We start from the raw sequence: 15,497 nt of genomic DNA, 5'->3' as shown, positions 1-15,497 counted from the left end.
CGGGTGGCAGTGTGTTCAGTGAGGCCCTGGCTTTAATGGGGGTCAGTTGGAAAGGAGTCCAATGTCGAGCTAAGACTGGATGGACTCCAGCCTGATCACTAGGTGCTCACTGTGAGGTCTGATCAAATAATCGAATCAATACCCCCTCCCCTGGGAAACTGACCTTGAGGTCATTTCCCAACCGCCATTTCCTTTCGCTTAGACCACATTCCACTTACTAAGACCAGTAACTTTTCCCTCCGGACTTGCCCAGGATCCGGACCCACCCAGAGAATTCCCTGCCAAAAGAGCCCACCTAGAGTCCTTTAAAGTCTCTGACTCCCCATCTCTGGGTGCTGGCGCCATTTAGGGGCTCAGCCCATCTGGTTTCCAGATGATCTAATACATTTGTGCGTGTCTCCGTTGGTGACCCTAACACTCAGAGCCCTCTCACCTCTCAAACCTGACAAGGAAGCACGGGGTCTGGCCCCTGGCCTTCCCAGGGCTGCAGCAGGGCCAGAGCAGGCCCGACCGCTGCATAGTCCCACGGGGTAGAGGCCCATGGGCGAGACGAGGCCCCTGCAGGAAACAGGGTAATTCTGCTCCTCGCCTCCCAGAACCTTAAATTCCCAGTGGGCAGAGACAGGCGAGGGTCCAGAGGTGAGCCTTTGCGGTCTGAGAAGCACTGGGCCTGCGGGACACTCAGGGAGGTGCCCACCTTTTCGGAGCATCCTCCTCTGGTCCGAGCGGGGTGGTTATTACCCCAACTCCAGGGGACCACCTGGACACAAACCACTGACAAAACGAGCCAGCTCTGCCCTGTGGTTTCCCAGGATGTAACGTCTGGGGCAAAGCTCTGGAGCTCTGTGTGTGACACAAGCAGGAAAGGACAAAGCAGGAAGGAGAGATGCTTCCATTAGTGAAAAGCCACATCAGGACTAAAGCTTTGGAGGCTTTTGCTTGACAAGGACACAGAAATGGCCTCTCCCCTGCACCTCACCACCCCTGCCTTGGTAATCTCTCCCTAGCCCTTTCCTTCCACAATATCTAACAATTTGAATTGAAGAGCCAGAGGCAAGGAATTAAAGATGCATGAAGGTAAAAGTGAAAATTGATTTGGTCCATTTATAGGAATGTTTGAAGCAACTGGGGCTGTTCATCCTTGTAAGTCACAATATCGCTGTCCTGGAAAGAGAGGCTTCAGGGTGGGTGGGAGTCCAAGAGCTGTCTTCAGTATTCTAAGGATTGTCAGACCCTGGCCTTACCTGTGTTGCTCCAGAGGGAAGTTCAGACATGGGTAAAAGTGATAGGAAACCCGTTTTCAGGTTTCTGTCTAACCAGGAAAGACATCCTGAAAGAAGACGGGTAACAGAAAAGAAGACTTTATCTTCAGGATGGGAGGTCAGAGCCAGGCACCGACACCTCCTCTTCATACTCCACATCCTTGGATTTGCCTTGAAAATGACCTTGAACACCATGGCCAGGTAAGCATACCTAACATGTCACATCATCTCTCACTTTTGAGTTTAAATAAGACAATGGCTCGTGTTTGTAGCGTGCTTCCTGTGTGTCCCGCATGGAACTGCTGCTCTTTTGTGTAACCAATGATTGAATTATCACAGCAGCCCAGGGGGCAGGTACTAACTAGTCTTTGTGTGCAGCCGAGAAGCTGGGCCTGAAGGAGCTAACCATTAGGCCTTACATGTAGCTGTTTGTCAAAAGCAGGTCTCTCCACTAAAGATTCAATTTTCACAGTAATAATGAACTTTGCAATATTTAGAAAAATAGTTATACAGTCAAGAGAAATAAAAACTAGCTCCAGGCCTAGCTGTCCTTTTATCATTTTGGCAGCCTCTGATTCTCACTTTCCAGTGTTAATTGATTGGAGGATAGAGATTTCTGTGTAAGAGGTTGAGTCCAGCCCTGTCAGTCTTCGTGTCCGCCTCAGGATTCACATAGTTCGGAAGCAGACATTCCTCAACAAGGCGTCCTGTCTCGAGAAGCCCCTCGAAAGGTCAGGAGAGGCCCAGAGCTGCATTTCTGTAGCACAGGACACACCTCCAAAGGCCCGAGGTGCTCAGCAGACACAGCCTCGTGATTCCTCCAGAGCCACCCAGCAGGTCGCTTAGGGTCAAATGGTTTGGAAAATGAATATGCCAATGCTCAGAAGCCTGCAAGGACTTGTTCTAATGCAACAAGAAGAAATGGGAATATAAACCAGGGTTTTCAGCTTTCTGGGGGTGAAGAGATTTCAAAGGATTTTTCAAAATGACTCTCCATACATTGGAATGTTATTTTGGAATAAAAAGGAATTACAGACTCACAACATGGATGGAACTTGAAAACATTAGGCTAAAGGAAAGAAGCCAGAAACACAAGATCTCATATTGCATCATTCCATCTATATGAGGTGTCCAGAACAGGCAGCTCTAGAGACAGCAAGCGTATCGGTAGTTGCCAGGGGCTGGGTGAGGGAGAGAATGGAGAGTAAGGCTAATAGTCTGGATACAGGGTTTTCAGGGGGTGATGAGAAGGTTCTAAGCTTAGATTATACAACTTTATAAATATATGAAAAATCATTGAATCATGTACTTTCAATAGGTAAGTGTATGATATATAAATATATCTCAATAAGACAGTTTTTAAAATGAAGACGAACCCTGGCTGGATGGCTTGGTTGGTTGGTCCCCATACACCAAAAAGGTTTTGAGTTCGATTCCCAGTCAGGGCACATACCTAGGTTGTGGGTTCAATCCCTGGTCAGTGTACATAAGCATATGGGAGGCAACCGATCGATGTTTCTCTGTCTCTTTCTTGCTTTCCCTCCCCTTCCTCTCTCTCTAAAATCAATAAAAACATATCCATGGGTGATAAAAAAAAAAAAAGCACCTGAAACCTGAAGACTAGAATTCCAGGGAAGCAACAACCTAAAACAGTGGGTTTCCATCTTATCATTGTGTTCCAGTCTGAAAGCATATGATCTTTTCTTCTTTTTCTCAACCCTTAGACTTTTTCCGTCTTTTCACGGTCTCTCCATAGACCTTTGGGAGAGGATTGCTGAGAGAAGATTGCTTCCCTCAGGAAGGAGTCACCTCTGCTCTTTCCAGGTGAACCCCTGGGTCCTGCAGGTGCTGGGCTCATGGGGAGGGGCCCTCAACTGCCTATTGAATAAGGGAAGGTTGTCTAAAGAAAGCAGGGAACTGAAAACCCTGAGAAGGGGACACTGACCTTCCCCCCCTCCCCGAATTCCCACGTATTTTCTCAATGAGAGTCCAAGGACAAGACTTTGCCCAAACCAAACAGGGAGGTTAAGGGTTGGGCAAAGCAAATAGGCTTTGTGCAAGAAGCCTGCATGAACTTCCCTCCGGGACGGACGCTCACACTTGGCTCAGAGCTTGGGCTGGAATGCTCTGCACAAAAGGAGCCCACGAAGGGCCTCGGTGCCACTTCCCAGAAGCCTGAGTTAGCAAAGGCTGCCTGTGTGACGGAGGCGACTTCACATCTTTACGGTTTTCCTTCTGACCTAGGGACTTCTACTTCTGACGTAGTGACTTTTTAAAGAACATTTTTATTGAGGTATTTTCATAGGGTACAATGCACAACTCAAGTATATAGTTCAAACAATTTTAACAAATACACCATGTAGCTCACACCCTATTCTGTCACCCCAGAAAGTCCCTGGACAGTGCCCCCTCCCTTGGCCCTGGCAACCACTGCTCTGATTTCCATCACAACACATTGCTTTGCCAGTTTTGGGATTTCAAATAAATGGAATCGTACAGTATGTGCTCTTTTGTGTCTGGCTTTCAGCTCAGCGTAATATTTGAGATTCACCCAGGTCAAAGTGCGTATCAGTAGTTCGTTCATTTTTATGTTGAGTAATAGTCCAGTATTTTTATATACTTCACATTGTTTTAGCATTTTCCTGTATGTGGGGTTTTTAAAATGTGGAGAAAAGGGAACCCTAGTATACTGCTGGTGGGGATGCAGATTGGTGCAGCCGCTATGGAAAACAATATGGAGTGTCCTCAAAAAATTAAATATGTAACTGCCATTTGACCCAATGATCCCACTTCCAGGAATATATTCTAAGGAACTCAAAACACCAATCAGAAAGAATGTACGCATCCCTATGTTCAATTTACAGTAGCTAAGATTTGGGAACAGCCCAAGTGCCCATCAGTAGATGAGTGGATAAAAATGCTGTGGTACATTTACACAATGGAATACTATGCAACTGTAAAAAAGAAGGATCTGTTACTCTTTAAGACAGCATGGAGGGACCTGGAGAGTATTATGCTAAGAGAAATAAGCCAGTCAGAGAAAGATAAGTATCACATGATCTCACTCATACATGGAGTCTAATGAACAAAATAAACTGATGAACAAAATAGATCCAGAGACACAGGAGCATGAAACAAACTGATTAATCTCAGAGGGAAGGCAGTGGGTGGGTGGAAAGAGATCAACCAAAGAACTTGTATGCATATATGCATAACCCATAAACACAGATAATAGTGCGGTGAAGACCTGTTGGGGGAAATGGGTGCAGGCTGGAGGAGGTCAACGGGGTGGGGGTGGGGGGTATCTGTAATACTTTCAACAATAAAGATAAATTTTTTAAAAAGAATAATGGAACTTTTTACCCTGGTTTTCTTAAGGGATTTTTACACAGCTCATAGCACAGAAATCTTCCCAAAATTTCTCTTTGGCTGTCTCTTCATCCCCTTACAACCCATCTACCTTCCCCACCCACTATCTCTGCGTTATCTGTGGATGTGGAGAGCAGGAACTTGCCCAGAGTTGTGCGTAGCAGGTGTCTGATGAATGCCGAAGACTTCTGGGTGCTCCTGTCCCAGGGAGCAAATACAAGGACCAAAAACCTCTTGCATCCTGAGGGGTATCTCAGTATCACCAGCCCCTTCTCACGGGCTACTGTCCCCAGTGCTTCCAGCCCTCCCAGAAGAGGTGTGGGCACTTTGATGGTGCAGCAATTGGATTTACGGAGACACTTGTCTTTCAGGATGACTTCCACAGGTGGCCATTATTCTTCATTTTACATTAATTCAGGCCGTAGAAACAAACTTTCTCACTGTGAGTTTAACATATCCCCTGGAGAGACAGGATAGCACAATAAATAGGCCTCCCTAGAACCTTCTGCCCCATGGAATGCAAAGAAGTATCTACTGAGTGACAGGAGTGGTACCGAGGACCCCTGATCCTCTAAGTCAGCCGTGGGCAAACTACGGCCCGCGGGCCGGATCCGGCCCGTTTGAAATGAATAAAACTAAAAAAAAAAAAAAGACCATACCCTTTTATGTAATGATGTTTACTTTGAATTTATATTAGTTCACACAAACACTCCATCCATGCTTTTGTTCCGGCCCTCCAGTCCAGTTTAAGAACCCATTGTGGCCCTCGAGTCAAAAAGTTTGCCCACCCCTGCTCTAAGTGCTGACTTCCTCAGGGTGCCTGACCTTGACTGAGCAGGAGATGGTGGGTGCAGGGTTGCACGTTAGACTTGATCCTTTCACTCCTGGCCCTCTGAGCCCTACAGGATGACAGTTCACCTTCCCCCATGGATGAAACCATGGTCCCCCAGGTCACTTTGGTGCAGCACAAAGTCCAGTCTAATAACCAACTTCAGGATAATTATCAAAATCTTACCAGACAGCACCTTTAGCTGGGGGGGTGGGGTGGGGGGGGGCTGTCCCCTCCTTGGCTCTTGTCAATTTCATAAGAAAGATTTCAGATGAGTGACAGACAACATTGTTGAAACAATGCAAGCAAATTTATTAAGAACACACTTGGCATATAGCACAAGCAGGCAACTCAGCTAGTCTGAGCATGTGCCCAGTGGGGATTCAGAGGGTTTTATACCCTTCTCCCTATAGATTTCAAAACTTCCCTACCTGATATTTTGGGTAGCAGACTATGTTTCAAAATTTCCTCCTACATTATTGTGGCTTATCTTGGACATATATCTGGTCATCTTGTTTGGCGAGTCCTAACAAGAACTTCTTTGTTTAGTGGGTGAGAGAAAACTTTCCCTTCTTTTCTCCTTCCCCTCCCCCTGCCTTAGCATCCTGCATGTGATATTTGTCCTTGCATTTAGTCAGGGTCTTTGTTCTCTATTTTCCCAGGCCAGAGTGATTTAAGTTATGTATTATCTGGTTAGGGAAGAGAGGTATTAACCATTTACTCTCAAGTGTCCTTGGTTGAGGAAGATAAGATCTTGCAATTCACAAGCTGGCTGCAAACTGTCCAGACTGTTTAATTTTCTTGTCTCAGTTTTCCTTATTCCACTTGTCCATGAATTTTCCTAGCTTCTTACTATCCTGCCACAAAAACAGTCAATCCCTGCCAAAATGGGGGGTGAGTTTTGGTTTGGAGGACGGCTGTATGGTGGTCATGGGAGTGTAGCCAGCTTCCTCTCTCTTTAGCATATCTACTGCCCTGTCCCTCACCAGCTCCTATTTGTGCCACCTTTCCTTCTGGAAGGGCAGAGAGCCTGAGTAAGGTGGTCATGAGGTGGACACCTTAAGCTGACTCTTGGCACTTGGTTTTAGAACCCATCTTGGGGACATTAGGCCCACATAAGCATGAGACAGTGTCCTACTTGAACACACTCAAAGCCCCAGCCCCCCAACCCCACCCCACCCCCAAAAAAAGCCCCAGCCACATTAGCGAACTCCTTGTTGCTTTTGGCATCATTCCTCCTAGAACAGGAACCTGGTGCTGGGGTAGAAGGGCTGCCTGGGCAGAGAGTCCCACATTTGCACAATAAAAAGAATACCCTGAAAGTTCAGCAATTGGAATTCTGGATTTGGGGCTTTGGGATTTGGGAAACTGTGTTAGCTGTTACCTGTACCTCTATATGCTGAGTCCTAGGTATCTTTCCTATGTTACTATTTTATATATAGTGTACTACATTTTATTGCTTTAAGTGATGTTGTGTCCTTCTTAGTACATTGAATCAGGAGGCACAAAGTATTGGTTTGTCCCCTTATTGGTGTTACTAGGTTGGATCACTTCATGAGGCTGGATTATCTCTCCATTGTAAAATGCCTTTTCCCCTTTATAACTAACTAGAGGCCCAATGCACGAATTCTTGCACAAGTGGAGTCCCTCAGGGTGGCCTGCAGGGATCGGGCCCCAGTTTGCGACCCCAGCCTCACAGCCCTGCAGCCCCGCCTGGCACCCCACCTTGGCCTGGCGCAGCCCCCTCACCTGCTCCACCATCCTGCTGTGGTCCTGCGTGGTCCCGCTCTTGTTGGGGCCCATCGGGGCCAGCAGCACCACTGCTGCCTTTGGATCACTTCATGAGGCTGGATTATCTCTCCATTGTAAAATGCCTTTTCCCCTTTATAACTAACTAGAGGCCCAATGCACGAATTCTTGCACAAGTGGAGTCCCTCAGGGTGGCCTGCAGGGATCGGGCCCCAGTTTGCGACCCCAGCCTCACAGCCCTGCAGCCCCGCCTGGCACCCCACCTTGGCCTGGCGCAGCCCCCTCACCTGCTCCACCATCCTGCTGTGGTCCTGCGTGGTCCCGCTCTTGTTGGGGCCCATCGGGGCCAGCAGCACCTCCACTGCTGCCTGCTGCCAGCGCCCTGTCGCCAACGCCCGCCATGTTCTGCGCTGCCTCCTGGTGGTCAGCGCACATCATAGCAAGCTGTAGAACTCCCAGTCGAACTCCTGAAGGGACAATTTGCATATTAGGCTTTTATTATTATAACTAATAAGGGTGGTACTTTGAGACTATGACTATCCTGTGTTCCCCAAAGCCTTTGTCCAATAGTTCTAGTATCCGCTCCGACATTTGCTTGGCGTCCTTCCATAGAGAAGAGCTTTTGTTCTTCCTTTCCACCCTGCTTTTATCTTTCCTTTTAATATCACTCTGGTCTCATGGGGTGTTTTTTTTTTAACATCAACGTGCTAAAATACATTAGTGTCACTCAGAATATCTGTTTACCTTCCCGAGGGAAGGGAGAGCCCCAATTCCACAATGTCATGTTAGGTTATGATCTTCATTTTATTGAGCTTTATAATTACCAACCACTCAAAAATAATGCTTTTGTTATTTGCCATCCAGTTCCTGAAAGGCCAGATCTGCGTTCATTTGCAAACACTTCATTGAGCAGCACAGATCAGCCAGCAGTGTTGCTGGGATCCCAAAGAGTCTTTATGCTCGGCATGTGCAGTCTCATATCAAGAACTGGCGATGCTTCTGAGTCACTTACTGAGCCAATATTTATACGCTCAATGAGATACTCATCAAGTCCTCAAGCTTAAGCCTAACCCACCAAAAAAATGTCTGTTTTCCACACTCAGTTTCTTTGAATTTCCATAGCATTTCATTCTACATAAAAGACATCTTTCATCTGTTTCTGAGGCAGTCTAAAATACCTGTTTAAAAGAACTTTAAGGGTAATTTATCTCCAACAGCACAGAAAAGCTCACTACAACAGTAACAGCAACTGGGCCAATATCTATCACTTTTTGGTAAATGGATTTTTTTAAATGGGCTCCCCCCAAAAAGAAGAGATTATAGAGAACCAGTCAGTCTGTAGCAAGGCAGCTTGATGGCCTCACAACCTAATTCCCGACAGGCAAGCAGGTACACCTGACTTGGTCACAGCTGGCCAGGCTGTCAGAAGAGCAGTTCTTTTTCTTGGAGGACCAAATCTGAGCCCATTTTTTTTTCATTTTGCCTGTTATGATGCCTAGAGTTGTGCAGGGGAGGAATAAACTTTTTCTTCCACCCATCTCGAATTCTACATTTGGGGCCTTGTAAATTTGACTGGGCAAAGAGATTAACAAGAGGAAAACAAACATAAGTTTATTAGCATGTTCATTGCACATGCACACGGGAGTACCCAGAGATTACTAACTCAAAGGGATCATGTTAGGCTGAAACAAAGGAAAAGTGATTTGGGTCTTCTGGGCAGAGGAGATAAGTTATGGGAAAGTGACCAGGAAAAGTATGGTAAACAAAGGTTGTTTAATTTTTAAATTTTATTTTTAAATTACAGTTGACGCCCTAGCTGATTTGGCTCAGTGACTAGAGCAACAGTCTGCAGACCAAGGGTCTTGGGTTCAATTCTGGTCAAGGGCACATACCTTGGTTGCAGGCTCCTCCCCGGCCCAGGCCCTGGTTAGGGCTCATGCAGGAGGCAACCAATCAATGTGTTTCTCTCACACTGATGTTTCTCTGTCTTTCCCTCTCTCTTCCACTCTCCCTAAAAATCAATGGAAAAATATCCTCTGGTGAGGATTAGCAACAACAACAAAATTACATTTGACATTCATATTACATTAGTTTCAGGTGTACAACATAGTGATTAGACATTTATATACTTTATGAAGTGATTACCCATCTGACACCATATATAGTCTTACATTATTATGACTATTAATAAGGTTTTATAGACAGACTTAAGTTGGGAGATAGAAATATCTCTACAAATGGAAATTCCCACTTATACATAAATTTATAAATGTAAATTTCCTTTACAAAAGGAAAACTTGTATCCTGATTTTGGAACGTTTCCTGCTTTTGCTGTTTCTCAATGGCCTTTAGCTTAAAATAATCTATATGTCAAAGTGGAATTTTGGGGGGTGGCATATTCTGGTACCCCTCAGGTGTTCTCTTTGCTCCACCTACATAGGACTTTCTATTCTGAGAACTGTCCAAATGTGTGTCCACTTTAGTGCCTTTGCACTTGCCATTCCTCCAGATTCATTCACTCATTATGTCTTTTGTCTTTCAATTCAAATATCGCCTCCTATCACTAGCTACTCAACGTGCTTTTCTTCACAACAAGTAAAACCATCTAAAAATGATTACCTGGAAATGGCTGAGATGCTCATGAGGTTCATTTATCCATTTTAGTGACATCAGTGGCCAGGAGGAGTGAGGGACACAGTGGTGAAAAGGCTCCTCCAGGCTTCAACCACACGCATTATGAAGACTTAAGACTGTACAAATGACATGATAGAGGGGAAAGGGCCATGGGGTTCTCAGGAGAAAGAAATTACATCTGAGTGGGAGGATCATAAAATTTCATAAAGGAAGTATAGCCATGAAGGATGGATAGAAGAACTTATATTTTATTTAACTAGGAGTAAGAAAGAAAGAACTAAAAGTTTCAGGTGTACAATTGGCTCAGTGGATAGAGCGTCGGCCTGTGGACTGAAAGGTCCCAGGTTCGATTCCGGTCAAGGGCATGTACCTGGGTTGTGGGCACATCCCCAGTAGGAGATGTGCAGGAGGCAGCTGATCGATGTTTCTCTCTCATTGATGTTTCTAACTCTCTATCTCTCTCCCTTCCTCTCTGTAAAAAATCAATAAAATATATTTTTTTAAAAAAAAGTCAATTCCTGCAAGAGAGAACACATAGTCCTTAAGTCAGCAACCATTAATATAGTCTTGGCCCCCAAATTTTTGACATTTATTCTATTTATTAAAAAAATATTATAGCCCAACTGATGTGGCTCAATGGTTGAGCGTCGACCTATGAACCAGGAGGCCATGGTTCGATTCCTGGTCAGGGTGCATGCCTGGGTTGCAGGCTTGATCCCCAGTGGGGGGGCATGCGGTCAGGGTGCATGCCTGGGTTGCGGGCTTGATCCCCAGTCGGGGGGCATGCAGGAGGCATCCAGTCAATGATTTTTTTCTCATCATTGATGTTTCTATCTCTCCCTCTCCCTTTCTCTCTGAAATAAAAAAATATATTTTTAATAGAAAAAAACGGGCAATACAGAAGATGTAAGGAAAATAATAATTCCCCCTGATAATTTTGCCATTCAGTAATGAACAGTGCTTATGCTTCCATATAAACCTGTGTTTCTAATACAGTTCTCACTTGTGGTTATTTATTTATTTATTTATAATATATTTTATTGATTTTTTACAGAGAGGAAGGGAGAGAGATAGAGAGTTAGAAACATCGATGAGAGAGAAACATCAATCAGCTGCCTCCTGTACACTCCCCACTGGGGATGTGCCTGCAACCAAGGTACATGCCCTTGACCGGAATCGAACCTGGGACCCTTCAGTCCGCAGGCCGATGCTCTATCCACTGAGCCAAACCGGTTAGGGCCACTTATGGTTCTTTAATTTAAATGAAATAAAATTAAAAACATTACTGTCATTTCTACATCACATCTTTCTTATTACTTTTTTATTTATCATTACTGTATTGTCCTTATTAGCCAGTTATGCAAAATGTCATTCCCCTTAGCAACACAACAGTGTATGATATTAACTTTGAGTAAAGGAAATTGTGGGCAGGATGTGGCATGGGGTGAGTCGTGGTGGTTTCCTTTATAGTTGTGTGAGCTTCAGGAAGCATTTTAACTTTTCTTCAGTTGAGCTTCTGCATCATCAAGTGGGGATCATAGGAGGCTATTTGTGGTGATTATAAATCAATACAGGTACAGAGCACAGTAAGGATCAATAGACACTAACTCTCCCAGTCCTTGACCGTTAGCAGGTTTTAAGTATAATCTCTAGCACAGCAGAAACATCTCTGTACAAGTTGTTGTTGTTTTTAATCTTTTTTGAAATCTATACCCCAAGGTGATACAACCAGCCATAGACACAATCATCTTTTTAAAATCCTCACCAGAGCCCTAACCAGTTTGGCTCAGTGGATAGAGCGTCAGCCTGAGGACTCAAGGGTCCCAGGTTTGATTCAAGTCAAGGGCATGTACCTTGGTTGTGGGCACATCCCCAGTAGGGAGTGTGCAGGAGGCAGCTGATCGATGTTTCTCTCTGATCGATGTTTCTAACTCTCTATCCCTCTCCCTTCCTCTCTGTAAAAAAATCAATAAAATATATTTTTTTAAAAATAATAAATAAATAAAATCCTCACCAGAGGATTTTTTCCAATTGATTTTTAGAGAGGGTGGAAGGCAGGAGGGGACAGAGAGGGAAACATTGATGTGAGAGAGACACATTGATTGCTTGCCTCCGCACGCAACCCTGGCGGGGCCGAGGATATGGAAGGCAGGAGGGGACAGAGAGGGAAACATTGATGTAGAGAGACACATTGATTGTTTGCCTCCTGCATGCAACCCTGACCGGGGCTGAGGATGTAACCTGCAACCCAGGTAGGTGCCCTTGATTGGGAATCGAACCCAAGACCCTCCGGTGCGCAGGCCAACGCTTTAACCACTGAGCCATGCCGGCCAGGGCCACAGTAATTTTTATAAGTCTTCTCATGAATTGCCAGATAATTCTCACAAAGATTGCATCAGTCTGAAGATCCTCCAGCTAAGCTTGGCAGCTTCCCTGAGACCCTCCCAGTCCTGTCCTCAAGGACTGAAATCCCATTTGCTGGCTTAAATCCTGAGGGAATAGTTAGTGCAGAAGAGAATTCAAGAGCTGGAGCAGGTGGGTATGTGCAAATGTGGGGCATAGAGGGCATTCCAGATTTATTGTCCCCTGAGAAATCTGCAGCTGAAGAGGGTTCAGGTAAGAAGATCACTTGGAAGCATCACCCCAAGAAACCTTCTGCACTGGACATTCATGCCATCTCCTGCTGGCAATTTTGGCCTCCCTGTAAGTCAGGGACCTTTGCAGTCCAGCAGCCTAAGACCTCCAGAGGCAAACCTGCAGTTCCACTAAGTCCAGTTTCTGACCCACTGCAATGGGATCAGGCAAAGACAGAGTTCTTTCCCCCAAAGGAAAAAACAGAGTTCCTATGGGGCTTGCCGGAAGGGGAGGTGTAGGTGAAACTTACTGTTAGGGTGCACTACCTTTAACCTCTCCTGCTTGGACATGTTTTCTGAAATATATATTATTATAAACCTTTTTCTATAGCTTGGGGCAGATGGCCTGCGCCTGCAGAAGCAAGATAAAATGAATTCCCCTTTGCCTGACTGACCCGTGCACCCCTTAAATCCCCTGACTGACTTGTACCCTCCCCTCCGCTTGACCAACTTGAGCACCCACATCCTGACCCTATATTGCATTCTGTATATATCAGAACCTACCCCCTCGGGGCTGACACTGACACAATGGTCTCAGCTCATGGTGAGAGAATGAAATAAAATATCTTAAACTCTCACAGAGTCTCTTGGCCTGTCTCCTTAACGTGCAGACCTAATAATTATATGAAGCAGCGTTCCCACAGGCTCTGAGCAAGGCAGGGCTGTGTGCCAAGAGGGCCCCTGACCCTGTTTCCTTGGCAACCACCCTGTTAAGCAGATGTGGGAAGCTCTGTCCAGAAACCCCTTATCTAACGCTCACACTGGGGTGGATTGGGGAGGCTGTGTGTCTGTGAGTGATTCAGATCTTCTGCCAGAGAGGGGTGTGGCCTTCATTCCTGATTTAATTTAAAGGGCCTGTGATTTAGGGAACAAGGTTTCTCAGCGGGTGAGGAAGCGGTGGTCTCCCAGAGGAGGAGTCATTGTGACCCTTCAAGGCCACAGCATGCCCTGAAGAAAGTTGTCTCCTGCTCACTTCACTGGCCGTGCCTGTCAGCCCAGCCCGAGGACTGCACACTTTCTCGGTACAGTACACCTTTCATAAAAACGGTCTAATTCAGGCAGGAGCCTCTGTTAAAGCTAAAAGTCCGTTATGTAATAAAGTAGGTTTTCTGAATGGATACGCTTTAAAAATTGACAAATTAGTTTACTTGTTTTTACTTATGCAGACATGTTTGTGTAATTAAAATTAAGTATGCATGAAGCTTAATTTCACAGAAAAGTTTTCTATATGTACTACAGTAATTTTAAATTTCTACTGAATAGGTCTAGTAAATGCATGCATCCACCAGTCACTGGGGGTAAACAGATGCACACGGCTGGGCCATGGCTAAGCCCACGTAGAAACATATCTTCTCCTTGACTGGTTTGGCTCAGTGGATAGAACGTCGGCCTTCGGACTGAAGGGTCCCAGGTTCGATTCCGGTCAAGGGCATGTACCTTGGTTGCGGGCACATCCCTAGTAGGGGGTGTGCAGGAGGCAGCTGATCAGTGTTTCTCTCTGATCGATGTTTCTAACTCTCTATCCCTCTCCCTTCCTCTCTGTAAAAAATCAATAAAATATATTTAAAAAATAAAAAGAAACATATCATCTGGCAGGAGTTAAAAATGCTGCAGAAAATCACACCACGGGATTTTCGGCAAAACCAATTACAGAGCCCTAGCTGGCTTGCCTCAGTGGAAAGAGCGTTGGCCTGCAGACTGAAAGGTCCTGAGTTTGATTCTGGTCCCCTAGCTGGCTTGGCTCAGTGGAAAGAGCGTTGGCCTGCAGACTGAAAGGTCCTGAGTTTGATTCCTGTCAAGGGCACATGCCCGGGTTGCAGGCTCAATCCCCAGTAGGGGGGTGTGCAGGAGGCAGCCAATCAATGATTCTCATTATTGATGTTTCTATCTATCTCTCCCTTCCTCTCTGAACTAAATAAAAACATATTAAAAAAAAAACAATTACAGAGCATGATACGGTGTGATCACCTGCTAATTATTCACTGAACATTGTTTACAAGCAGTGACTCTTGGATTTAAATATGTAGACTATAGTTGCAGATATGTAATATTTATTTATGTCGGTGAAATTACTAGTTTTTTTCCAACATACGGCCTATTCAATAAAATTTGTTTAAAATAACAGTGAATTAATAACAACAAGAAAACAACCTGTTAATTGTAAGCAAATCTTGGTTAAAAGCATTTTTCAATTAATAGGGTGTTAATTTTCACATGTGACACATGGATCGGAAATTTTGTCTGTTAAATCTAGGTCCACAAAGTCCAGGGTTTACTGTATAAACTTTTACCTTCTTAGCTGGTATTTTCAGAGCCACCCTGGGACTCAAAAGGAGTCGGCCCACTGGGCAGGCATTGGTGGCTGCCTTTCAAGTGTGTGTTCGGTTTCCCTTAATGGCCTCACGGGGCACCCAGGGCACTCTGGCCTGGGGGCACCTGGGGGCGCTGGGCAGGTAAGGGACGCAGCCCCCAGAAATCCCAAAAGCGGGGGGAGGGAGGAGGGAGTAGGGAGGAGGAAGGAGCGCATTCTCCCCGTGTCTGCCCTGGGGGGATAGAGGCAAACAGGACCGCAGCTGATTCCAGCTCGTCCAGTCGTTTCCCACTTCTGCTGGGCTTGGCCAACTTGGGGTGAGACCCAGCTTTTGAGGGTGGTTCTCATTTAGGAAACCGGAAGCCGCCCCCAAATGCCAAGGATTAAAGCCACACCCGGAGACCCCACTTCTCAGGGAGCGTTCGCATCTCTTGGCCGCTCTCCCCCTTTTCTCCTCTTCCTCAGCCGGCGCTATGGCGAAGCCGCTGACGGACAGCGAGAAGCGAAAGCAGATCAGCGTGCGCGGGATCGCGGGGCTGGGCGACGTGGCCGAGGTGCGGAAGAGCTTCAACCGGCACCTGCACTTCACGCTGGTCAAGGACCGCAACGTGGCCACGCCCCGCGACTACTACTTCGCCCTGGCGCACACGGTGCGCGACCACCTGGTGGGGCGCTGGATCCGCACGCAGCAGCACTACTACGAGCGCGAC

The 15,497-nt window shown here is 45.9% G+C and overlaps 1 protein-coding gene across 1 annotated transcript in view; it reads left to right on the top strand.

Moving 5' to 3' along the window:
• The window catches only part of PYGB (phosphorylase, glycogen; brain), a 63,690-nt gene that overhangs the window by 7,904 nt on the left and 40,289 nt on the right, over positions 1–15,497 (top strand). Inside the window, exon 4 of the mRNA XM_005866212.2 lies at positions 15,207–15,496. Coding sequence (XP_005866274.1) covers positions 15,261–15,496 — 236 coding nt within the window. The 5' untranslated portion in view covers positions 15,207–15,260. The remainder of the gene's footprint in view (positions 1–15,206; position 15,497) is intronic.

Source organism: Myotis brandtii, unplaced genomic scaffold (assembly GCF_000412655.1).
Source record: "Myotis brandtii unplaced genomic scaffold, ASM41265v1 scaffold225, whole genome shotgun sequence".
Taxonomy (NCBI): Eukaryota; Metazoa; Chordata; class Mammalia; order Chiroptera; family Vespertilionidae; genus Myotis; species Myotis brandtii.
The sequence above is the reverse complement of the archived record's forward strand: the minus strand, read 5'-3'. Positions and strand labels throughout refer to the sequence as shown.